The sequence below is a fragment of the Sesamum indicum genome, linkage group LG3, assembly GCF_000512975.1.
Source record: "Sesamum indicum cultivar Zhongzhi No. 13 linkage group LG3, S_indicum_v1.0, whole genome shotgun sequence".
Taxonomy (NCBI): domain Eukaryota; kingdom Viridiplantae; phylum Streptophyta; class Magnoliopsida; order Lamiales; family Pedaliaceae; genus Sesamum; species Sesamum indicum.
The window spans coordinates 3,477,364-3,503,934 of NC_026147.1; the positions used below are offsets into that span (position 1 = coordinate 3,477,364).

Genomic DNA, 26,571 nt, shown 5'->3' on the forward strand with positions numbered 1-26,571 from the left:
AAAGAGAGAAAGTTTGGGGGAGAAAGTGGGATGAGAGCTGGTAAAGTAAGAATGAGTTTTATGATGAAGAGGGTCAAACATCAATTCATCAGATCACTACTCCCACAATTATTTTTTATTTTATTCTGAAAAAGCAACCCTTAAAATATTATAAATAAATATATTTATTTATTTAGATTAAAAGTAGTTGTTTATCTTTTTGCTTAATAAAGGGATGCATGCTGACCACCAACTCATTATTTATGGGTTAGATTAATTATACATAATAACATCAACATTTTATTTATGATATAATTATTTAGATTATTTCATGATTTATAACCTCAATTTATTTATATTCATATTAATAAAACAAACATAATGTTATTTATAATGTATTAAATAACAATTTATTTAGAAATATATATTGATTATATCAAAACACAATTTTTAAGAAACGTATACTAATGATAATCATTTGATTCGAAATAAATAAATATATATATATATATATATATACTGATAGCTGGCCATATTTGTTGTTATCAGGTTAGTATTATATATGTGTTATTAATTATTTATAACGACAACTTTATACATAGTTCTAGTTTTGTAGTTAACAACAAGTGATGATAATTTTGATGCAATTTTCATCACTATAATAATAAAATTGTGAAATTTGTCATTTTGATAAAATAGAAATCTTCCACTTAATGCATATAATTAATTAAGGGTAAATTATGTAGAAATCTTCTAAAATTTATCATAATTATAAATATATTATTTTTATTTGAAAAACTATTAATATCCCCCTCTGAGTTTAACTCCGTGCAATAATAGACACATCCCATTAATTAGCTTCCATTAGGATTTCATAAAATTTGTATTAAACTGTTCAAATTGCTCGTTTGAGTCCTGGATTATAATTTTATATTTTTTCAAACTTTTTTTTTAAAATAATCGCGCATAACACAAAGGGGGCAAAAGGGACATCGCCCCTCGTCAATTTGTTTTATATTTTTTTAATTTTTTTAAAAAATCAATAAAGTTACAGTAGACATTTTCATCTTATCATCCAAGATAACATAATTATTTCACATATAAAAAATATTATTAGTTTTTAAACAACAATGAAATATTTATAATTATACAAAATTTTATTAAAACTCGTTGTAATTTATCCGATAATTAATACAAGTTCCATATTGTCACTTGAGTCTTTAGTAATGAAACTATATATATATATATATATATATATATTCTTGCAAAAGTATATATAACCATTTGACCACATATATGATTAAAGAGGAATGACAAGAAATTAAAGTCAATAATACAAAACTAGACAAGAAAAAGGGAAAAAGGTAATGAAAATAAAGGTAAAGACATTTTTCATGGAGTAAAAAGAGCACTGTATTAGTGATTATAACTTTTACAGAGCTAGTCTTCCAAGAAACACCCCCCACCCCTCATATATATATAAGGGTTAATTGCAATTATGCTCCTCTAATAAATGCTAAATTATACTTTTTCCTCAAAAAATTTAAAATTACACTTACACCCTCTCCAAAAATTTTCAATTTACCTGACCCTCTTTTATTAAGTTTGGACAAAAAAATACTGAAATAAGTAAAAAAAATTATATAAATATTTGATTTTGCCTCTCATTTAATATTCTTATGTATAGTTTTGTAATTATAAAGGGATACATGCAATATATATATGGGGAGGGGGGAGGAAAAGTGAGGTAAACATCATTACAATTTTTCCTTTATAAATACAAAATTATTATATGAAAACACTAAATGAGGGATAAAATTTAAAATTTCGGCAATATATTTTGCTAACATTAGCATTTTTGTCCAAATTAATCCCAACAAAAAGGGTCAGGTATAAAAAAGTGAATTTTTAGATGGGGTGTAAGTGTAATTTTGAATTTTTTTAGAAAGAAAGTATAATTTTATATTTTTTGAGGGAGTCTAAGTGTAAGTGATGATAATAATGAAGTGATGATCCAGCTCTTTCTTTGTCTGCCCCCAAATTATTCCTTCCTTTGAACTGATCATAAGCAATCTTTTCTTTTCTTTTTTTTCTTCTTTTCAAGAATTGTGGGATTCCTTCACTTCTGTACTGATCAATTGTTTATTTAATTTATTTACTATTTATATGTATATGTAATGTGTCTGGGGTTCTGTTTTATTCCATCTTTACCTAACCCCAATAAAGCAATTTCAGAAGCATATTCAGCTTATCCTCATATACAGACACAATCAGCCTTTTACTGTTCCTACATCAAAAACAAACTTATAATATATATATATATATATATATATATATGTCATCATCACATTTCATTGTATACTAATTATTTATTATAATCTTTACATATTAGGCCTTTCTCATCCAATCAAAATGATAAATGGTACTTAAACTAATTTCAAGAATTAATTTAACATGACTAGTGTAATTTCAAGAAGTATAGATATATATATGTATATATATGTCGAGAAATGTTGATATCATGTGTAATTTAATTTGATTTTACGAATATATTTTCGTGGGCTGGTTCTTAATTATACTATACGTATAACTGACTCAAAATCCAAGAGAATCGAACGTGAGTATCTCTCTTTATATATAATTTATTCTGAATTATCATAAAAGTTAATATATGATTCTTTAAATTCTATTTTAGAAAGTAAATTAACTTAAAATTAAAAGTAAAATAGGGAGGGAGACAAAATGTGAGAATATCTAGATTGGGGGGGTGGGGTGGGGTGGGGTGGGGGTGTTTGCAGTTCTAACTAGGGTTAAAGGGCAAGGGTAAGCATATTCAGATGTATATATTGATACACAAAAGCTTGAACTTCTTCTTCATGCTCATCAGTCATCATCATGCCTTCACAACCTTTCCTCATCTCTCATCTTCTGACTCTCCACCACCATCATCATTGCACCCCCTACCCCAACCCCCCCCCCCCTCACCCACCTCCCCACCCCCACCAATGCACAATATTATTAGAATCAAGATCATCCCAGATCAAGAAGCTTACTTCATATTTTCTTGAAGAGAAACCCTAGCTAGCTGCAGCTGGCTACTGATACATCATCAAAAGGGCCTTCTTCAAGTTGTTTGTTCTTGGAGGGTTTTCATCTCAGCTAGCTAGCTCATTTCCTGGGGAATCAAGCGTTACGGTCCGAATCTTTCGTTACGTTAAAATTATTTTTCTGAATTTATAATTATTAGCATTAGGGTTTCTGTTGATTTATGTAATCTGTGATGAAATTTTCATATGAATAAGTTTTCAATTGTTTTTGTGTATTTAGTGTTATCATATACTTGTTTTGCAAGAGTATGTGTTCGTTTCTGATCGATCGATCGATGTAACCTACTGTTTTTTTTTTTTTTTTTTTTTTTTTTTATTAAATAGATCTATATATACACAATGGATCTTAAAATCCCAAACAATTTTTGCATATGATGTTAATTTTGATGTGTTTGTGTACTTAATTTTTACTGTGTTGTTGTATTTCCTTTTCTTTTTTTGGATTTTTGTGCTGCAGATTTCTAACTTAGAGATGAATTTTTATTTGGCAATATATGTAATTTTATGTATAGTATATGTTGTGCATAAATACTTCTAATTATTATTATTTTGTTTCAAATTAAGGTTTCATGTTGGCATAAGTCCAATTAAAGCCTACATTTGCATCTGAATTTTTAGTCATGGCGAAAATTGATTAATTATGGTGAAACTTAAATTTTCGAATTATTCAATTTGATCGTGGTAGATAGATTTGATTTATCATAATTTTTAAGTTGTAGTGACTTATAATATAGAGAATAATCTATTTTTTTGCAATGTAGTTTGTTTGGCGAAATTACACTTTTAATTAGTAGGAGGCCAACACTTTTAGTCCTCTACTTTACGGTATTTTCTAAATAATCCCAAAATTGAAAAAACTCAACACATGACTTAGTCTCATATCCAAGTCTTTGTCAAAAAACGGGCAGCAGGGACATGTGCAATGTACGTGCACATAAGTTGTATAAACAGTCAAACTAACGAACACCCGTATTGCACATATTATTGCCGTCTATTTTTCAACAGAAACTTGGACATGGGACAAATTAATTGTGTCAAATTTTTCCACTTTTGAACTATTCTGAAAATACCGTAAAGCATACGACTATAATGTGTCGAGTTTTACCAATTTTTATATTATATATTTTGAAAGTCCTTTATAACATAGGACTAAAAATATTGAATTTCCTATCTTCTGCGACTAAAAAGTATAATTTTGTAATTCTATACCATACACACTTTTAGTTGAATAAAATAGTATGAAATGACAATTGTTTTTCAAGAAAGCATTAAAGGAAAAACTTTAGTACTTTAGAAGAATGTGAGGTCAACTCAACTACATAAATGTTGTTAATTATTATTTTTTTTTTCTTGAAAATGTCAAAGAAGTTTTTAAAAGTGAAGCCAAACAAATGAACCCAACTGCAATAGGAAACGAAGTTTCTTTTCCTTTTTCTTTTTCTTTCATTTTCGAGAGAGAAAAAAGTAATTATTTACATCGTTTATTATTATATGAGAATATAATTACAAAAGAAATTATTATTAGGTTGAAAGGTAATTTTTGTCCCTTAATTTTAGGTTATTTTCGTTTTAGTCCCTTAAGTTACAAGGATTTCATTTTGATCTCGTAAAACTGAAAAAATCTCAATTTTAGTACAAATTTGGTCGGAAAGTTGAGTGACTCGCCGGAAAAATTCACATGCCAGGCATGTGACTTTTTAAATTGGGGCTTATATTGTGATTGGCTGAAAAAGATGATGTGGTGAAAACATTGTCTGAAGTTATGGGACTAAAACGAGAATGACCTGAAGTTAGGGGACCGAAATTGCCTTTAAGCCTTTTATTTTCAGCCAATCACAATGTAAGCCCCAATTTAAAAAGTCACATGTCTGGCATGTGACTTTTTCCGGCGAGTGACTCAACTTTCCTACCAAATTTGTACCAAAATTGAGATTTTTTCAGTTTTACAAGACCAAAATGGAACCCTAGTAACTTAGGGGACTAAAACGAGAATGACCTGAAATTAGGGGACGAAAATTACCTTTAATCCTTATTATTAATATAGAAAAAACACTGACATATATAAATGGGATATATAATTTTTATTTTTTTTTTGAGGGAAAACATAATTTCATTAAAAGTGAAAATCAGCTTTAAGCAGAGAAAACAAGTCAGCTTCAGCTGGCGAAAAACAACGGGAGCTGTAAAGTAAAGGTCCGGCAGGAGTAGCAAGTTTGTGAACAATTGTATTATTGTTCCTAACTACATGAGCAAAAAGGAGTAGCAAGTTTAATGTGTTGGATTAAAGGCCTGATGTACCACAGATCCAAACCAGAGCTGTTGAGCTTGTTGATAAGACTAAGGCAATCCCATTCGATCAAGACCCTTCTCCATCCATGGTTAATTGCGAGATCAACCGCTTCCCTAGCAGCAAGAGCTTCAGCAATTTCGCCATCAACTTCACAGCCCTTCTCAAGAACCGAGCCGTCGAAGTTGATCTTAGTCATGCCAGCCACGGGAGGGGTCCATTTGGAAAGTCTGTTTTTGTAGCAAGTATAGTGCAGTGAGTGAGAAACGTTTGCTTCCCTGTATGCTGCTAGGAAGGAGTTAGCCGATGTAACAGTTTGTTGTGGAGTTGATGAAATGCTCTCCATGCTCAATCTATTTCTGCTCCACCAAACAAACCAGCAGGTGAATAGAGAAGAAACATGGGTAAACCAATCAAGAGTTTCTCCATGCCACGCCGTGATCTACTAGTGCCCACATCTGTCTAGCAAAATGACAATAGAGGAAGATGTGTACCTGTAGGGGGAGCATCTGAAGCAAGTTTCCAAGCGAATAAGAGCGTACCTTAGGAGGTAGTTTTATATTCCAAATGGTTTTCCAGTGCGCATTATAGGAATCATTAGACCATGAGCTGGAAGATTGAGAGTTTTGCAACTCAACTGCAAGGAAATATGCGCTCTGAACCAAAAATGGCGACGGGCTTCCATTTGATGGGCCGGATCCGAAAGGAGGAATGGCCCACTCTTTTCCGGCGCCGGATGGGAGAGTCCACTTTGATGCGGCCCAAAAATGGTATTGATATACAGACTGTTGGGCTGCATGAATTGGGCCATGTTCTTGGGATGGGCCGCAGTAGTGTTCAAGAGGCAGTCATGTATCCTGTGATTTCTCCTGGTGAAAGGAAAATTTTGCATGAGGATGATATCAGAGGTATCAAGTCTTTGTACAAATTCAAATGATTTAAAACTCAAAATTGGATTTTTAATATTTTTATTTGCTTACATAATAATGTTTTTATGCTCTGTTTCATTTATTTATTTTTAGCAAATTACAAAAAGTCTATCAAAATCGATAAATAATACAGATATATAGTTTCCGAACAAGAAGTGAAATATTCATTTAATTATAATAAAAATTTTAACCTAAATTATATAGGGCGTCTTACAATTTATCATAATTACAGGTACTCTATCGTTATTTAAAAATTACTTAAAAAAAATGCTTTAAATTGATGATCGTCTAACAAATACACCCTACAATTCGCTGTCATGATGGAATATTTGTTAAACGGATATTAATTTCAGGAAGGTACTTAATATTTGACTAAGACGTGGAATGGGTGTTTTCTTGGTGTTGCAAAAATAAGTTGAAATTAAAGGGAGCGAAAACGAGTGTGTGCGGATTAAAATATATTTATTTATTTATTTATTTATTTATTTTGAATTTAGCAAAATAAAAATTATGGGAAGCATGGAATTGCTTTGTCCATAAAAAAAAAAAAAAACAAGGAGGAAGAACAACCACCAATAACGAATCCCTTTCCGCAAAATCCTATCACATACATTTCTTTTTTTTTATATATATATATTAAAAAATACTTTCTCGTTGTTTGAAAATTTATAAATATCTTCTAATGTTTGATGAAATTATGTAATTTTTAGATGGAGGTATGATTATCAACTTTGTCCTTACAATATTTTTTTTCAAATTAAAAATTATTAAAAAATCAAACAGGGTGGATAAAAAACTTTTATAAATAATTAAAAAATTATAAAAAAATTAGAAAACTTTTAAAAACATAAATAAAATTATAATTTTTACTTCATAAGGACATTTTGTTCAGTTTACTATAAAAATGGATGAAAACCTAACGAATTGAGCTAATTGTTAAATGACCGTTAAAATAATGTGGTATTTATAATTTTTCAAATGCTAGAGAGTACTTGTAATTATGATAAACCTTATGAGAAGCCTTTGTAATTTACCCTAATTTAAACTATAAACCCATGTATTTATGGATAATTTATTGGATTAATTATAATTAGACCATTTTTCAAAATGTGAAAATTATACTTTCTTCCAAAAAATTTTAAAATTATACTTGCACCCACTTCAAAATTAAAATTTTTTATATAATTTTTTAAAAACATCAATATTTTTTGTTCATAGCCTAACGGAATAAAGTTAAGTGTAAACGATAAATCTTTCAAAAGGGTATAAGTATAATTTTACATGTTTTTATAAAACATCAAGTGCAACTAGACCTAATTTATAAGAATTTCGATGAATTTTAATTAATAGAAGAACTTATTTATTTAGATTTATTTTAATTGACAGAAGAACTTATTTGATATAAATAAACAAATTGCAATTGTACGTAATCTTTCAAAATATATAAATTTATGTATAATTACAGCAAATTAAAAAAAAAAAAAAAGATAACTCTACACATGACATCATCAAAATTTAGCATAAATTAAAATTCAATTAATTAATTAAAGTACAACGCATTTGACATGTTATATGAAATCTAGAACCTACAAAAGTGGACCAATCCAATCTCAACTATTATTAATTTTATATACATATATAAATAAAAAAACAGAGTACCACAATCCTACAGAAACAAAAGATGTTAGGCCCCAACCCACATAACAATGATAGATAGATTGAAACATATGAAGAAAAACCATATAATATTAACATTGCTCCACCAAAAAATTACTACCAACTCAAAATTCAGTTCGTCCCGTAACGCTTTCCCAGTCCGTGTCTTGGACGACTCACACCCTCCTTCATCACCGCCTCCCAATCCACCTCCGCCCCGTCCTCCGCCTCCTTTGGCCCCCTAAGCACCTCCAACATCCTCCCGGCTTTCTCCCTCGCCCGATTGCTGCCCGTATCCACCACATTCCGTAGCACCTCCACCGCCCCGGCGTCCCTCGCTAGCCCTTTGAACCTTAAGCTCCCGTGACTCAATGAGTGGAGTGCTGCCACGCAATTTTCCCGAGTCGACTCCGAGTCCAACTCGGACCTGTTTCTCAACGCGGCTACCAAGGTTTCCACTGCATTGGCGTCCAGCAACGCCGCCCGGCCCCCGTCGCACAATGCCAGGTTGCACACCACCAGGACGACACGCGCCGCCAGCTCCGCGTCCTTCAGCAGCCCCAGCAGAATACCGGCGGCTCCCAGCTTCATGATTTTCACCCTGTTGCTCTGCACCAGCGTCAAGTGGTACAGCGCCAGAGCAGCGTCATGGCGGCTCCGCCGCGTGCCGGATCTCAGTTCGTGCAGCAGCGGCTGCAATGCTCCGAGAACGCCGATTGCGGTTTTGTTCTCATCCTCGAGAGCTAGACTGAAAAGCGCGCCGGCAGCGTGCTCCCGGGACTCTTCAAAACCGTTTCTTAAAATGTCAATCAGCAAAGGAACAACCCCGGCTCTCACAATCTTGATTTTATTATCCTTCTCAAGCGAAAGATTCACCAGGGCCGCCGCGGCGTTGATCTGAACGGCGGCGTAGCGCGACTTCAACAACTGCTTCAGAGCAAACAAAAGCCTCTCCGAGCACAGCGCCGCCCTCGCTTCTTCATTGGTTCTCGTCGTTTTCCTCAACAGAATCACAGCTTGCTCCTGCTCGTAGACATCCAAATTTCTCATTCTAGTAACGAAATTCTCATCCTCCCCGGAAGAAGTAGAAGAAACATTAGCCGACGACGCCTCCTCGGAGACAAATTCCGAGGAAGTAGACGGGGAAGATGAGTATGAAAAGCAAGAGGGTCGGGTTGCAAAAGGCAAAAGAGGCGTCGCATTGGCGACAACAGATTCCTCAGAGCTCGAAGAGGAGTACAAATTTCGCGGGTTCAATTCCGTAGCAGCATGTGAGAACAAAACCGGAGGGGTTTGGGCAACAGCCGTCAGCAATTCCCTTTCCGAGACCCGAATCTTCGGACTGTCAGAGGAACCCATGAGAGAGCGAACAATGGCCTCGACATCCGAATACAGAGGCGGGTTCGGGCGCTCCGACCCGGTCTTCGAGCACCAGTTGAGAATAGCAGTCTTGAGCGCTAAATTTGGTATCACGGTCGAGAAATCCGGCCTCGACCCATCGGCGAGCGTGGGGGTGAAACCCAAATCTCCGCATACGAGAACACACACACGCTCGAAAGTCTGGCCGGAGGAAACAACGGCGGGGTCGAACATTAACGACTTGGAGATGGGGCAGAGGAATTCCTGGGGCGGCTCCTTCTTGGCAGCGGAGGAAGATCTGTAGAAAGAGATTCTCCAACGGCGGATCTTCCCCTTTCCGCCCATCTGATTCCAATTCTGTATATACCTAAATGAATCTATGGGGCTAAGGGAAAACTGGGTTAGGGTTCAAGAAACTCATTGGAGAAGAGATAAGGGAATTAGAGAAGTATCGTTGGCATAAAAGACTGGCGAAGAAAGAATCGCAGTGGACTGAGTCACTGTATATGATGTGGGTGGGGAGAAGAGAGAGAAAGAGGAGAGAGAATTGACTTTATTGTTGGAGATGATGAGAGAGGAGATGGCGTTCCGCGAAAGAACAGCTCGATTGGAGTGTTGGGAGTCTACCCGGTCCTGCTTTTGTTCGTAATTACCAGATTCGCCCTTTTCAAAATAACATATATGAGAATTGTCATCTCACCAGACTTGCAAAATCACTCATTTTGTTTTTATTTTATTTTATTCTTATCCCCACCTAACCCCCTCCCCATCCCCACCTCCTACCCTTCGCCCCTCAATTTGCGATGTTGCGTTGCCCAGATCAGACACTGCAAGGGCGACGGTTCAACCTGGGCGAGATGCCTCGCTCCTCAATTTGGGCAACATGACCAGAAACACGGGTTATTTATTTTTTTATTATAAAAAATATAATACAATAATATTAATATAATTTTTTTAAATATATTAATAACATAATGAGTCACAATTTTTTATTAAAAAATTATTTTTTAAAAAAATTGGTGCCCAAGTCGTACTTGGGAAAATTTTCTTTTCATTTTTTAATTAAATTTTATTTAATTATATATAATTAATATAATAAAGTTTAAAAAATTATAATATTAAAATTGTATTAATTTTAAAAATTATAATTTAGTGTATAAATGTAATTTGAGTATACAATTATTCTTGACAACTCAATACCGGCATATCTGATTGTGTAGAATAATTTTTTTTATTGGGATTGTTGTCTTGCACACGTTTGCGCTCAATCCATCTCATTGTGAATACGTGATGTTTGATTTCGATTAGGGCGCAAAGATATACTAATAGTTCCCCAAATCACGACTTAGGCACTAATCTTTAAAAAAAATAATTTTTTAATCTAAAATCGACGACTCATCATATTATTATTAATATATTTAAAAAATTATATTAATATAATTTTATTTTTTATATATAATAAAAAAATAAATAGCCCCTAGAAACACTACTTGTCGTGCCACAATCTAGGCAACATAGACCAAAAATGGTTCGTCATCGTCTAGTTTGGGGGCATTGTTGTCGTCGTCGCCCTTCTCTTTTTAATTAAAGTTTTTAATTGATATAATTTAAAATAATTAAAAGAATATTAACAAAAAAATTAAAAGTTTTAAGAAAAAAATATTTTTAAGAAAATGAAGAAATTTGATTTAATTTTAAAATAAAAAGAAATAAAAAGAAAGTATTAAAATTTATTTTAAACACATATAATGGGACTTTAATTTAAATATTTTTTAATTGTAACTAATCAATTTATTAAAATATATTCAAACTGAACTATAATTAAACTAATTTTTTATATTGTCATCTTAATTTAATTTAAATATTTTAAAATTTTGTTAAACTTAGATATTTGAATAATTTTATTCTAGAAGATTTCTTTTACCATGTCATCCTTGCTATATAAGATTTCTTTTTTTAAGAAAAAAATTTCACGTCAGTAAAATTGATTGGAATGATAAATTAAGAGAGCCAAAATAGGATGGACTCTTTTAAAACTCTCTCTTCTCTCACACACACTAGCACACCTAAAATCTCACACACATCACACGACAACAACTCGACTGAGGAGGATGATGGCAAAACTAGGACTGTTTCTGGAGATGAAGGAGATCCGAAGGCCATGGATGGTATCATTGCTGATGAATTGGGGCGTGTGGACGAGGAGGAAACCAGCAATAAGAAAGCTGTAGCCATGAGTGATAGAGGAGCGAAAGAGACGACCAGCTTTCGATTCGCTGAATTCTGAAGTTGGCTCATCGGGTTATAGACAAAGGGGATGCAGATTCAATCACTGCGTTGAAGGACTTACAAAGACGTTGGACTGAGAAGTTTGGTGAAGAAGATGAGAGTCCGCCATAGTTGTCGCGTCCTCCTCGCATGATTCCGCCTCGTACTATGGTTCCGTTGCCCATGTGCTAGGAACTGACGACAGACGCGTCCATTGTTTCTGTGACTGCTATGTCTCCGACCACTTCTCCGATCGCCGCGACGCAGCTCCAACCTGTGGCTGCTGCTGTCGCATCTACTGTTGTTTCTCATGCAGACAACCCTGCTAAGATTCGCCCCTTGTTACCAGATTCTCCAATCACTCTTATGGCTGGAAAGGAGGCTGATAATATCAAATTCTGAGGAGTTCGATACTTGGGAATGTTGCTGCAAATTTTCAGATTCCGACGAGTTCACCTACCGGTATTTTTGTCGGTAACGTGCCTCTTTACCCGTGCTCGAATATTGTGAATTCTGATGATAAAATTGCCAATGTGTTTCATAATTCGATACGTAAAATATTGTTATATGTGCCACTCATATTTGGGAAGGGTCACGATGATGGAATGCGACAACGGTGAGTTATTTTTTGGGCAAACGCCTGTATTATCACCAAGTAAAAGATTATGTCACATCTATTTAGCCGTTGGTGATGGAAGTCACAGCCACGACGAATGGATTTTTCTTTTTCAGATTTTAAACTGTTGTGGCTATGGAGGAAATCATTAAGGGAGGCCCATGGTTGTTCCAAGAACGACCAATCGGGTTGCAGAAGTGGGAGCTGGGCATGGTCCTATGCAAATTAAAATATACGCATGTGTCAATTTGGGTCAAACTTTGGCATTTACCGATTGAATTGTGGACCAATGATGGTATGAGTACAGTGGCAAGTGGTATTGGGAGACCACTATATCCAGATGCCATCACTCGCGCATGCACGAGACTGGATTTCGCTCTTGTATGTGTCATGGTTGACATTAACGCCAAACTACCAAAGCATTTGATTAGAATATGAGTGGCTTCCACCGAAGTGCACCACTTGTATGAGCTTGGGACATGCTACCAAGACTGTTCCACCATAAAAGCCCCAAAACTACCGGTAAATGTATATGTGCAGCGTGTGCGACACTCAGCCCCTATTGCACCACCAATAGTGGAGAAGGATAAGGATGAGACACAACAGTCGGTTGGCCGAGATATACCTACTACACGTGGGGAGCAGGTGGATACACTTTTGATTCACTAAATTTCCTTGATGATACAGATGATGCTACTTGGGGACCTAATGCAAGCAACCCCATTAATGGTGATCTATGTTGAATGCAGCAGTGTGGAATATTCGTTACCTGAATAAGAGGGACAATCAGCTAGCACTAAAAGATCTCGTAGCTGAATTCAGGTTACACTTTCTTGGTCTTTTAGAAATACGTGTGCGAATGAATAATGCCTCTCGAATACAGTCTTTGCTATTGCGTTAATGGAAATGGTTTGTTGATTCTGTGACTGTTGGTAATCGTATATGGGTTGCTTGGGATGGTGACATACTTGATGTACATGTAATTGCATTGGGTGACCAATATATACATGGCTGTGTGACTATTAGAGCAACTCATGTGAATGTGAGTGTTACTGTTATTTATGGAGCTAATGATATTGCTGCACGGCGAGAGTTATGGAGATCTTTAGAGATGCTAACGGGTCAGTACGTGAATGATCCATGGCTAGTAGGGGGTGATTTTAATGCTATATGTGACCTTAGTGAGGTTTGTGGTACTTCTAGTAATATAAGGGTGGTAATGGAGGAGTTTAATGCGTGTATTCAGGATACGAGATTGCTCCCGCTTCCTATGTAGGGTGAGTGGTTCACGTGGTATAACCGTAGCTCCAACTCGCGTAGCCTCTGGAAGAGGTTAGACCGTATGCTCATCAATAATGCTTGGCTAGAACGATTCCCAACCTCGTACTATTATAGTCTCACTCCATGCACATCGGATCATTCGCCACTGGTGCTCTATGGGGACAGGCAACAACAACTGGAAAGTATGTTCAAATTTGATAATTACCTTACTCTTTCACCAGATTTTATTTCCAGTATGCAGAATGTCTGGCAGCATGAAGTGGTAGGCGTGCCAATATACGCGATTACTTGTAAACTCAAGGCTGAGGTGTAATAAGGGGGATCTGACGATGAATGTACAGCTGGCCAAAGGGTTCCTTGACACAACCCAGCAACTGGTTAGCACGGATAGATGGAACGAGTTGTTCCTCCTATTGGAACATTGTTGTCGACTGATGTATTCCAAGGTGGTTAAGCTCGAACAAATCATGCTACAACAGCGAGCAAAGATGTAGTGGATAAAAGGGGGAGGATTAATGTTCACGAATCTTCTTTCGCAAGATTGCGCAACGTCGATCTGTTCGAAAGATCTTGTAAATAAATGATGAATATGGGACGACCTACACAGAGCCAGGAGCGGTTATTTATGAGTTTGTCTCCTTTTACCAGACTCTATTAGGTGGAGACAAATGGATGCAAGTGATAGATATCCGATACCTGAGGCCATGGGCGAGGCATGTGCTCAATGAGAAGGAGACCCTCATACTCCTCCAACCGGTGACCACAGCTGAGGTGAAACAGGCTGTGTTCGATATTGTTGAGGACAAAGCACCAGGACCTGATGGATTTTCCTCGGGCTTTTACAAAGCCGCTTGGCCAATTGTGGGTCCTCAAGTAACGAAAGCGATATTGAATTTCTTTGCTACGGGGAAGATGCTTAAGCAAATCAACACCACGCTTCTGGCACTTATACCCAAGGTACACTCCCCTAAGCTGGTTACGGGTTTTCGTCCTATATCATGTTGTAACGTTCTGTATAAAGTGATTGCTAAAATTATTGTTCAAAAGTTGAGTAGGGTGTTGGATAAATTAAGCAACCCTTGTCAGGCTGCTTTTGTTCCTAGCCGTAGTATAGGCGACAATATTATGCTTGCACATGAACTATTTAACCAGGTGCGTCTCCCACCTAGATGTGCTCTTAAGGTGGATATTCGGAAAGCCTATGACACAGTGGAATGGGACTTTTTACTAGCAGTTTTGCACATGTTTGGATTTCTAACACAATTTATTCGATGGATAGAAGAGTGTGTAACAACACCCTCGTTCTCGATGGGTTTGAATGGGAAACCCCATGAATTTTTTGCGAGTTCACGAGGGTTGAGGCAAGATAATCCCATGTCGCTTTACCTATTTGTTCTTGTGATGGAGGTGTTACATCTTTTATTTCTACAACCGATTGAACAAGATGGGTATTTTTCATTCCATTGAAAATGTGCTCCTGCTCGATTTTTTCAGCTTGGTTTTGCAGATGACCTGTTGCTATTTTGTAAATCTGATATGAATTCTATAGGGGTCTTCAAGCAGGGCCTAGATATGTTCGCATCTTGGTCGGGTCTACGGCTTAAAATGCACATAAGAGCCACCTTATTATCTCTCGCTCGGTACACGGGATTCGAGAAGAGTTGTTGGTGATGCTGGAATTCCAGGAAGGCAGTTACCGATGAGATACTTGGGATTTTTTCTCCACTCGTCTCGATTTTTTATAACAGATTGTCAGCCATTGTCATTGAAAATTGACCAATGCATTAAAAGATGAGAAGGTCTGGCGTTGTCCTATGCTGGGAGGATTCAGATCATCAAATCTATCCTTATGGCGTTGAACATTTACTGGGCCTCAGCGTTCCTATTGCCTAAAGGTATTATAAAGGAGATTGAGAAGCGACTTCGAGCGTTCTTGTGGAAAGGGGGGGACGACTAGGGGGTATGCCAAGGTGGCATGGCAAGATGTATGTAAGCCGTTATTGGAAGGTGGTCAGGGCTTACGAGACATTGCTACCTTAAATCAGGCTTTAATGTGTAAGAAGCTCTGTGACGTTATAAGGTGTAATAGGACGTCTATATGGGTGGAGTGACTCTATCATGGGTGGTTGCGAAATATATCTATTTAGGCGGTTCGAAACCGTGGGGATTCGTGGGGTTGGCGGAAACTACTTCATCTATGATCCCTTATTCGGACGATGGTGGACTTTCGGGTTGGTAATAGGGCTACGTTCTATCTTTGGCAGGATCCTTGGCACCATCTTGGGCCCCTTATTGCTAGATTTTCCCATGGACCGCCACTCCCTGAGCTTGGGATTTCTACCAAGCTCAGCAGCGTTATCATAGAGGGGCAATGGCATGGCCCTTCATTATAGACGTTAAGTGGTTGGAGATTTTACAGTCATTGCCTCAGATTCATGGTGGTGTTGATCGCATCATTTGGCAATATGAAAATAGTAGTCCTATATCCACATCTTTATACCGGTCACTGGTCCTTCCAGGACCCAAGGTAGGTTGGTCTGTCTTCACAATTCTTGGGTTCCCTCAAAATTCCCAGGCATAATTTTATTATATAGCTTGCTATATTGGAGAAACTTTCGACAGCTGATAAACCATGGTTCTCTTACCTAGGCGCCTGTATTCTATGTAATGAAGGCACGAATGAGACACATAGGTACTTATTCTTCCGATGCCGCTATACCTTACGATGCCTTATAGCTATTCGACGATCTGTTCGCTTCAATTGGCCGAACCGAGACTAGCCAATGGACATAGATTGGGCTACAAGAAAATAGAGAGGTCAACACATTATTAATCTGGCTTATCATGCGCTATTGACTTCATATGTGTATCATATTTGGAAGGAACGGAACTTGAGATGTTTTGAGCAGTCTGAGCGAGAACCGACCGCACTTGCTGGATTCATTGTGGAAGAGGTTAGACAGATGATTCTTAGTGTTTTTTAGCTCGCTCTGTTAGTTCTTGTGCGTTATATAGACTTTGGCATATCCCTTGGCCTATCGAGGGAGACGTCACTCATTGAGCACTGTTGTACTGTACGATTGTACTATTTATTTAATGAAAATTATATTTACCTAAAAAAAATTGATCGGACAAGTATGAACTCCCAATTTAAATAGGTTATATGTGACTCACATAATGAATTCCAGCGAAATTAAAGCAAACTAGACTAAAAAATTGACATATTATAAGAATTATTGTCCTTATTCGCTATTTTAGAATGATCTCGACCAAAAGTGTCACAACTCCTAAGAAATTGAGCCAAAATTATTTTTTTCTAAAAATAAATATTAAAAAAATTAGCAAACAGAAAATAAGTGAGACACCAGAAAATCCATCTCCCTTAATATGTAGAGTACTAGTATATGTGGCACACACAATTACTTTTAAATTTTAAAAATAATTATTATTTTGAAAATTATATTAATTACATAAGTAAAAAATATATAAAAAAAATGAGATAATTACACCGTTCTCTTTAAGGTTTTGTGTAATTATATATAGACCGTCTATGGTTTGAAAAAAATCATATGTAGTACCCTTGATGTTTTTTTCATCATAAAAATAGATCTCTACATCAGTGAAAAATGACTGAATTTACTAATATTAGTAAAAAAAATAAAAAAAATTATATTTACCACCGACTAATTTATTATAGGTACAATAATTTTTTCAAATCAAACTATCTTTATACATATTCCCACGGGCTAATGCATGTGAGGAGATATATCTTTATCCTTACAAGGATAGTTTGGTTTTAAAAAATTTATTTGATCTGCAATTAGTTAGTAGTAAGTTAATCGGAGGTAACCATGGTTGCTTGTTCAATTTTCTGGCAATATATCAGTAAATTCCGTCAATTCTGACTAACATAACAATTTATTTATTGGACGAAAATAAATATCATGGGTATTCGATGTAATTTTTCAAATAATAAGAAATTTATTTATAATTACATCAAACTTTTTGAGAGAGTGTTGTAATTATCTCAAAAAATTATGAGAGAAAAATGAAAGTTAATAAAAAAAATTTCAGACCACAAAAAAATAAGACATAAATAACTCCTCTTCCTTATAATAGAGTATAAATATATAGAAATTCCTTTAATTTCAAAAAAGTGGGCAATCATTAAAATTTAGGGGATATTATTTTCTTGTTATTGTTGATCGATTTAACAAAATGTTGGAAATTCAGAACGACGTTGTCTAGGATAAATTACGACAGTCTTTTGAGATTTTGCATAATTATGAATATTTTATTATTATTTGAAAAAAATACAAATATCTTTTGATATTTGATGAAATTATATAATCCTTAGATGGATAGATAAAATTGTCAACTTTGTCCTTACTGTATTTTTTTATTTTTTAAAATTAAAATCTTATAAGAAAATCGAACAGGGTGGATGGATTTTTTTTTAAAACTATAAAAAAAAATTATCCACTTAGTCCATAAAAAAAATTAAAATTATAATTTTTAGTTCACAAAGATATTTTGGTCAGTTTACCATAAAAAAATAGATGGAACCTAACGGATTGGGCTAATTGTTAGACGGCCGTTCAAATTAGGGGGTATTGGTAATTTTTTAAACAACAAAGGGGTATTCGTAATTATGCTAAATCTTGAGAGAGGTTGTTGTAATTTACCCGAATTTTAACGTGGACTTTGATCGGTTTAAAAGTCAATATGAAAAATAATATTATTTGTTGGTTTCAATTTCATTTTCAATTTAAAATACAGTGAAAATGAAAATATATTTATTTAAAAGTTTTATTAAAAATGTTTTATAATCATTCTAATATTTTTTATATACTTACATATATGTATATATTTATTGGAAAACAGCACAAAAGTTAATTTAATAAATTTATTTTGATTATGATATGCAATACATGATAAATTCACGATACACCGATGTTGATTGATGGCACCCAGTCATTATTTGTTCGTGTCCAGTCAACTGAATATGTGTTAATTATTGAAGTGATATGTCTGTTTTAATTAAATGGCATATCCTTCGACTGAAATGACGCGATCATTGGAATAAATATGTGGCTTTTCAATTTGACAAGTTATAACCTTTTAAACATTATCTTTTTTAATTGAACATGTCTATTGGGCTCAATTGTTTTAATAATATAAAAATAAATAAAAATTGCAAAAGTAAAATGAATTTGTAACTTTCACATAACTAATGGAAGTTGTTGCTTGGAGTAGCCACTTCTGAATTATTTTTATTAATTTGAGAATATATTTTTTTATAATAAATCAAAAGTTTTAAAACGGCATGTAATATTATAATGTGAACAAATATTTGACAAAAACAAAGAACATACGCCATTAACAATGGGGGGTTCAGTAATACCACAATGGTTGAAGGGTCTTCTTGAATGTCTTTAAGATAAAATAGGGTGCTCACTCTTATGCTTAAGTTAGTAATTGAATTTGGAAGGAAAAATTGATAAAAACGTGAGATAACGGTGGAATGAATGATGTGGAGTGATCGAATATGAAAATAGAAGCTAAAATGAGCTTTTAGAATGCAAAAAATGACCAGTGATATTTATAGGGGGATTGAGAGTAGAATCCGAAAGTTAGTTGTAGCAAGTTGCGTACAGTTGGAAAGCATTGAGGTCAGCTAACTGAGAAAAGAATCAGAATAGTATTTGAACTTATTTGGGCAAACTTACGACTGTTTGAGTGTTCTTTGTCCTGTCAACCCAAAAATCTGGTAAGTTGTTATTAATTTATTGTTTTGACGAATTCCACTGATATAGGTAATCGCTGGAGATTTTATAAGGCGATGTAAATTTGAAATGTGAGAGTTTGTCTAACGTGGAGTTCTTGCTGTTTGCCGAGTCGGACATGTTTTTTAGCATGCCATGTTAGTTTTAAGTACAGAAAATATAGGTTTGATACCTTTGTTATGGGCCAGCAATGTTAGGCTTGCTGTCCTGATCGGTGGGACTATTCCTTTCTTTTAGACTTGGAAAAATAATTAATATTTATTACAATTACATCATTTTGACTATATATATATATTATATTTACTCCTTTACAATTATAAAAATATTACTAGAAAAATGTCGAATACGACTAAAATTGAATTTTATGTAATATTTTTTTGTTGATGTCATTATTTTCGTCCAAATATTAATAAAAAGAGGTTAGCTGCAACGAAAAATTCTCGAAAGGATTATAAGTATAATTTTAAAATATTTTGAGAGAAAATATAATTTAATAATTTTAAAGGGGTCTAAGTGCAATTAAACTAAAAAATTAAGTATGCAATTTTCATCTTTCTTTGTTTCCTACCAAGATAGAAAAGGAAAAGAAAAGAAAACAAAAGAAAGCGACTGATTCCTCAGAGAACACTGCAATCCTATATGCTGTCTCATTGCCGAAGCACAACCCCGATCCCGAAGCCCAACCCCCCGTCCCCCACCACATCCCCCCACCCGCGCCCCCACCCTCGCCCTTTCAGGCAATCCAGGGAAAGGCTCTTTTGATTGTACATAGCGAATCCATGTCGCCTGGAAACAGACGGACATGGGCGCTCATATTTCTGTTGATTATTTCAAACTTTTACATCGAAACCTCCGCGTCCAAGCTGGACCCTTTTGCGGCTAAGAAGAAGCGCATGAGTGAGAAAGTTCGAAAGATGTAAAATGATCTCCACCTGATTTTACACTCTCATTCCTTTCCAAAATTTGCATCAATTGTAAAGTGTTGGCACCTAATTGTATTATTTTTTGGGTGTCCTTTTTTTTGTTTGTGTGAAATTTGACCGTTTGTGCATAATCTTGTTATGTTTGTAGTCATTGATAGTCCTGTAGCAATTGCTTGATGTGTTGCATTGAGTAGTTTGTGTGTTAGATTTTGCTGAATTCTGGTGGTGGGCATGGAGATGACCAATTCTAAACTCAATCTAGTGAAGGGGTATTTGATAATTGGGACACCTTCATGGCGTTGCCTTGAACTAGTTAAATTCCCCATTGTCAAGGTTGCAACCAGAAACGTGCCTTAATAAACTAAAAACGTTTGGAGTGAGAAATATTTGCAGACCCTATAGTCCCTGATTTGATTATGTTTTAGTAGGAGTAGTACAATTATTTGACTTCGTGTGATGGCACAGATTCAGGCGTTTGCATTGAAGTGGGAAAATTCATGTATAAGAATATTCTTTGCCTGACTTAATTTTCTTGTTCGAAATCATACTTATTCTATTTCTCTCTTAAGTTCTAGTTAGTTTTCTTGTATGCTATGACTTGAGGGTCATATGTAAGAGTAAGAAATGTAACGCGTCTCCACCAAAAGAAGTTATCATTAAATGAAAATCTTGGTCATGATCTTGTTGATAATGCACTTGAAGGGTTGTTTTGTACTATTGTGTTTAACATTCATGGGTTTGCTGATACTAGGTTGATAGTAATTGTTAATAGAATTAACTATACCAACTCTATCAAACTATTAATTGGTTTAGGTTTTGCCGATGAAGATGCAGTTTTTTTAAAGCTAATATTTATGTTAGTATTTAGCTTTCTTGTTAAGTCTTTCACCTTTGTAGAGCATACGAGAGGGGCACTCCAGCAAATGTGTTAGTTGAAAGGCACTCCAGAAAATGATATCTTAGCTGTCACTTTCAATTAAATTGATCTGTATAGCTTTCACTGCGAATTCTCTAATTTACCATTTATGTAGAAAACAACGCTGTAAGTTCTTTAATGCATGGCAACTGAATCAGTCACGGGGATGGTGTAACATGTATCTGTAGCAGTTAATGACATATTAGATGTACTTTTATGATATTGCTACTGGATTTTTGCATATGAGTAAAGGAAGTCAAATTTAGGAGTACCAGACATGCAAAATAACCAATCAAACTCGCGTTCTGTTAACTCAAGTGTTCGTGACTAACTTGTTTTCTTCCATGTCAGGTTTTACCATGCCTATGACAACTATATGATGTATGCTTTTCCGGTTAGTCCTTAATTACTCACTTTTATAATATCATTCGAAATTCTTTTACCATAAGTAACATGGTCTGGATATTGAATTCAAATTACTCCCCTTTCAGCATGATGAATTAAAGCCTCTGACCAAATCTTTCACAGATTCTCTGAGTGAGCTTGGAAATTTGAAGGTGAGTATGTAACTGAAGAAATTTGTTATAACAGCAAAAGACATGTTAAATAACTTCATCTTCCCTCAAATTTTAGCTTGAACATCTACCACAAGGGTATAACGGATCAGCTCTCAGCCTCATTGAATCACTTTCCAGGTATGATGATCCTTTGTGTTATAGTTTTAGCATTAAAGAAACTGAAGCCGTTCAGCTGTTTCCGGCTGGAACCCAAGGTGGATTTTCATCCTAACATACTCTTCTGGTCTTCCACTCTCAGCCTTGCGATCTTGGGAAACCATACTGAGTTTGAAAAGGCTGTTCTTTGGCTATCAGAAAATCTATCATTCGATGTTGATGCGAGGATAAATCTTTTTGAGGTAACTTATTGACTGTATGGTTTTTGTATTTTGAAATAACCTATTATTGATTGAAAGCGCCATTTGACGTAGGTGCGTTTTGTTTTATCATTATTTGTGTTTATAGTGGCTGTATTTGTTATGATATCTTACACACTTGATAACCAAGTTTTCTGTTATTTATCATGTTTAATTGGTGTTTTTTGATTGTTTTTTCCCCTGGCCTGATATTCTGTAGTGCAACATAAGAGTACTTGGAGGACTTGTGTCTGCTCATATTCTTGCAACTGATTCTACAAACAGGTTAACTAAAGGAACTTACAAAAATCAACTTCTTGTCCTGGCTAAGGAGTTGGGACAGCGGTTTTTACCTGCATTTGATACCCCCACCGGACTGCCTTATGCATGGATCAATTTAAAGGTACCATGTGAAATCTGTGTTAAGTAGCCTGGACGCTAATTTTAGTTTATGTACTGATGGAAAGTGCACTGTAGAGTTCTATTTATGTGTTTTTACTTTTAGAATCACTAACCTATGTCTGTCTAGTATGTGTCTACTAACGCTTGCCACAGTTATAGCTTACTGTACTTCTTTTTAACATGGTGAAACTGGTAAACATGTAAAATAAATAACATGGAACCTTGTTGTCTCTGTTCCTAATCTATGTTAGACGATGAACTGGGTGCATTTAAAGAACATCTGCCACCTCATGTTTGAAAATGCAGTCGCTTGTATAACAGTGAAAAATAAATAACGTTCATGGTAAATGGGGAACCTGTTTGATTTTGGATAACCACAAATGATGGTATGTCATTTCTTAATAATTGGAGAGAGCTTGTATCTTACAGATTGCAAAGGCTGTGTATATGAATTAATAAATTAATTACTTCTCATTCTACCAAAGATGGAAATAAGCATTTATTTGGTTCTAGGGCTAGAATCTGAAAGAGAAAGTGCTTGTCAAGTTGTTGCATTTGCCAAAACTGTGAACCTTCATCTCCTGGCAGAAGTTTCTGCTCCAATGTGCATGATAAATATAATTCATACAGTTTCTGTTAACTCTTTTTGCTTCTAAAGTTGCGAAGGTTCTTGTTTGGTTTCATTGTTATTTTACATCTAGCATTGTGAGTAATGACACGGTGCTTGTGTATTGTTTCTTATGCTGTATTACTGCAAAATTCTGTGTACAGTACGGCGTGATGGAGAACGAGACAACCGAAACAAGCACATCTGGTTGTGGTATGGGACCTCTCTGTCCCTCCCACTTGCACACAAGCACTTGTGCTTTGTTGGTTGTATATATGCATTTCCCAATAATTGCTAATTTTCTTTAGCTGATTGTAGGTTCTCTAATTCTTGAAATGGGAGCACTATCACATTTGACTGGTGACCCAAGATTTGAATCTGCTGCTTTACGTGCTCTACACAAGTTGTGGAGCATGAGGAGTTCTTTAAATCTTTTGGGGACAACTCTTGATGTAGAAACTGGGGAGTGGATTGAACACTCATCTGGAATTGGGGCTGGTGTGTTTAGTTTCTAGATTGTGTACCAATTTTTTTTTTTTGACTGCTCTATATCAAAAGATTCTTTTCCACACATCTCTCATATCATCTTTGTTGTCTTTCGCAGGGGTTGATTCCTTTTACGAATACCTTCTTAAAGCCCACCTTTTATTTGGAAGGGACGAACTTTGGAGGATGTTTCAGTCTGCGTACCTTGCTGTACAAAAATATTTTAGACATGGCCCTTGGTAATAAACTGAATCAACATTTCCGGTTTCTAAAATATATAATTGTTATATGCGCTTAGCATTTCTTCGTTAATTGAGGTGTAAAATACCCTTTCCCCTCATCTACCATCGCCTGAATAGATAAAGTCTGAAAAAACTTGATTCCCTTCTTTTCTTCCTTCCTCTCCCTTTTACTTTTAAATTCTCCTTCATTTTTCCATCTATTTGTAAATTGCTTTTATGGTTGGAACAAGGGTTATATTTGTAAAATTTCTTTATCCCTTATTCTCTCAAAGGCAGAGCTTTATTTGCTCTAGTTTTGCTTTAGTGCCTGACTTGGAGTTACCAGATTGGTATTCACCCAAAGCATTTACACTGTCATCAGGTACCATGAAGCCGACATGAGGACAGGAAGAGCAACATATTGGCAACTTACCAGCCTTCAAGCCTTTTGGCCCGGTCTTCAGGTAAACCTTTACAACTCTACCTTGTTCTTCAGTTATCAATTTGAGTATAGGGACCATTCTTGATTTTTGTGAGGTAGTCAGGTTCTTGTTGGGGACGTTCCTGCTGCTAACTCATCACATCGAGAATTTTTCTATGTATGGCAGAAGTTTGGAGTTTTACCAGAGAGGTATTGTGTTTTGTTGTTTTTCTATATTATAGTTCTTTTAATATAAGTTTTGTGTATTTGTAACGTTTAATTCGTATTGTCTGCAGTTTTACTTCATTTCCTAGAGTAGATTATGATGTATAACTATTCTGTCATTTAGATATCTTCTTGACCGTCAAATGCTGCACCCTACTGAGAAATACTATCCATTACGGCCAGAGTTGGCAGAATCAACATTTTACCTATATCAAGCAACCAAAGGTATTTTATTGTTGTGTTATATTATTTTGCAAATTAATTTGCATCAAGCGTTAGGACTGGTGAATTAACTGCTTGTGTTCATCAACATCAGAATGTCTGAATTTATTAGGCTTTGATGGGGATGGACGTCTACTTTGTGAGAAACGTGTCTGGGACAAATTTTCATCTGAAACATATGTTTGGTTGGCATCCTTGCCAAAAGTCCCAAAAGAATTATTCCTGATCTTTCTCCCACCTACCATCCTTAGGAAGCAGACAATTGGAGATATTTTAAGCCCTGAAATCCCTATCCGAGAGATTTTTTCTATAAGATAATAACAACCCACTCAAGTTGGTGTCATAAACAAACACAGGTCTCTAAACATATCCTGACAGAAAAGACATGACACATTAATAATCATCGAACTATCCCATTTTTATAGAACAATCCATCCAAACACATAGCTAAAACAATTTCTCATGTCTTTATTACATTTGCTCTACCTCCCTAGTGACCATTTGAGATTCATTCAATTATAAATCTTCACTTTCTACAGATCCGTGGTATCTCGAAGTGGGCGAGTCGATTGTGGATTCGCTGAATTTGCACACACGAGTTGAAGGTGGCTTTGCTAGCATTAGAGATGTGACAACGATGGAATTGGAAGATCATCAGCATAGTTTCTTCCTTGCTGAGACGTGAGTCTTACTATTCTGCTAGATTCCACAACGCATGTAACATAAACTGTGTATATCCTGTTTCTAGCATTTATGTAGTCATAAAACTTTGATTAAGGCTTGCGCATATAAGACAGCTATGGCTATTCATGAGTAATCTCCTGAGGTACTTCTTGTGTTCCTTTTCTCTGCAGGTGCAAATACTTGTATCTTCTCTTTGATGATTCATTCTTGGTCAATAAAAATTACATATTCACAACGGAAGGACACCCTCTGCCTATTTTAAGCTCTTGGCATGAGAGACTTCCTGAGGCCTATCTCCCCAGTAATTGGACATCCGTTAAGGTTTTGCTTTTGCTCCCTCTGCAGTTAGATTACGAATTTATGTTTCATACTGCTACAGTTATTGTTCTTTCTTTTCTGGCAATCATCTCGTCTTTGGCTATCTCTCTTTCATTACTTCTATTCACTTAGTTTAAATGGTTGTCTAAATGCATTTTTGCTGGCTTGACCATTGGAACTTTAATATTCACAAGATTTGAGTTCTTTATCTCAGATTTGAAGGGTTTGTAGATAAGGAATACCATTGAAGTTTGAGATGTCTGATTATCTTTGTGACAAGAGCACCAACAGAGTGCTCAGATTTGATGATTCTGGCTCCAGTAATATTAATGGGCTTGAAAGGACAGAACACAATTTAAAAGATATTGATCAATGGTTCATCTAGGAAAAGAATAAACATGTGATTGTGTGATGTAGCATTGAGTAATAGGAACAGCGAAAAGGTAGTGTACTTCGCTGCACTGCTCATAAGAGTGAATTGAATTTAGTGGATTCAGAAATACAACTACTTAATGCAATATCATTCCTGTCCAAGAACTATGTTGATACTTACATTTTCTGTAGATCTGTCATTTTATTAAAATGGAATCTACATAATTGCAGAGTGAAGAGCAACCGAAACGAGCTAGTGCAATGTCTTTGAGAATTTGTCCAGCTTCCACACTGAACTACAGAAACAGCCGTCCGCCGCTTGAGAGCGTTTGCCATATCCCTGATGCGCGTTCCGACCACAGATGTCTCAGTGATGAGGATTGTGGTGTCGATTCAACCACCTGTAGAAGAAGATCGTGTAGCATGGCTGGCTACTGTGGGCTATGGCTGTCCATATGAGAGAGCTTTATACGGGCAAGTAATTTGTTCTTGCAGAAAATTCTTTCAAGATCGGAAATAAAGAAAGCCCTTTTCTTGGAAACCACAGGATTAAAGTTATTAGCTTCATAGGTATGTTCTTACACCATTCAGTA

General features: G+C 35.5%; 2 protein-coding genes across 2 annotated transcripts; one reads left to right on the top strand and one right to left on the bottom strand.

The window, feature by feature from the left end:
* Positions 7,898–9,979, bottom strand: LOC105157392 (U-box domain-containing protein 38-like). The gene has a single exon (XM_011073804.2). The coding sequence runs from the start codon at positions 9,660–9,662 to the stop codon at positions 8,091–8,093; it is 1,572 nt and encodes a 523-aa protein (XP_011072106.1). The 5' UTR covers positions 9,663–9,979; the 3' UTR covers positions 7,898–8,090.
* On the top strand, positions 19,970–26,571 carry LOC105157170 (alpha-mannosidase I MNS5; the record flags this gene model as incomplete). Its single annotated transcript, XM_011073484.2, is given in 15 exon segments — positions 19,970–20,184; positions 21,459–21,501; positions 21,599–21,664; positions 21,741–21,802; positions 21,924–22,023; positions 22,241–22,423; positions 23,194–23,242; positions 23,348–23,527; positions 23,634–23,754; positions 24,119–24,200; positions 24,282–24,367; positions 24,507–24,607; positions 25,144–25,285; positions 25,459–25,609; positions 26,210–26,571. Coding segments are annotated over 15 exon segments (1,731 nt in total). The 5' UTR covers positions 19,970–20,047.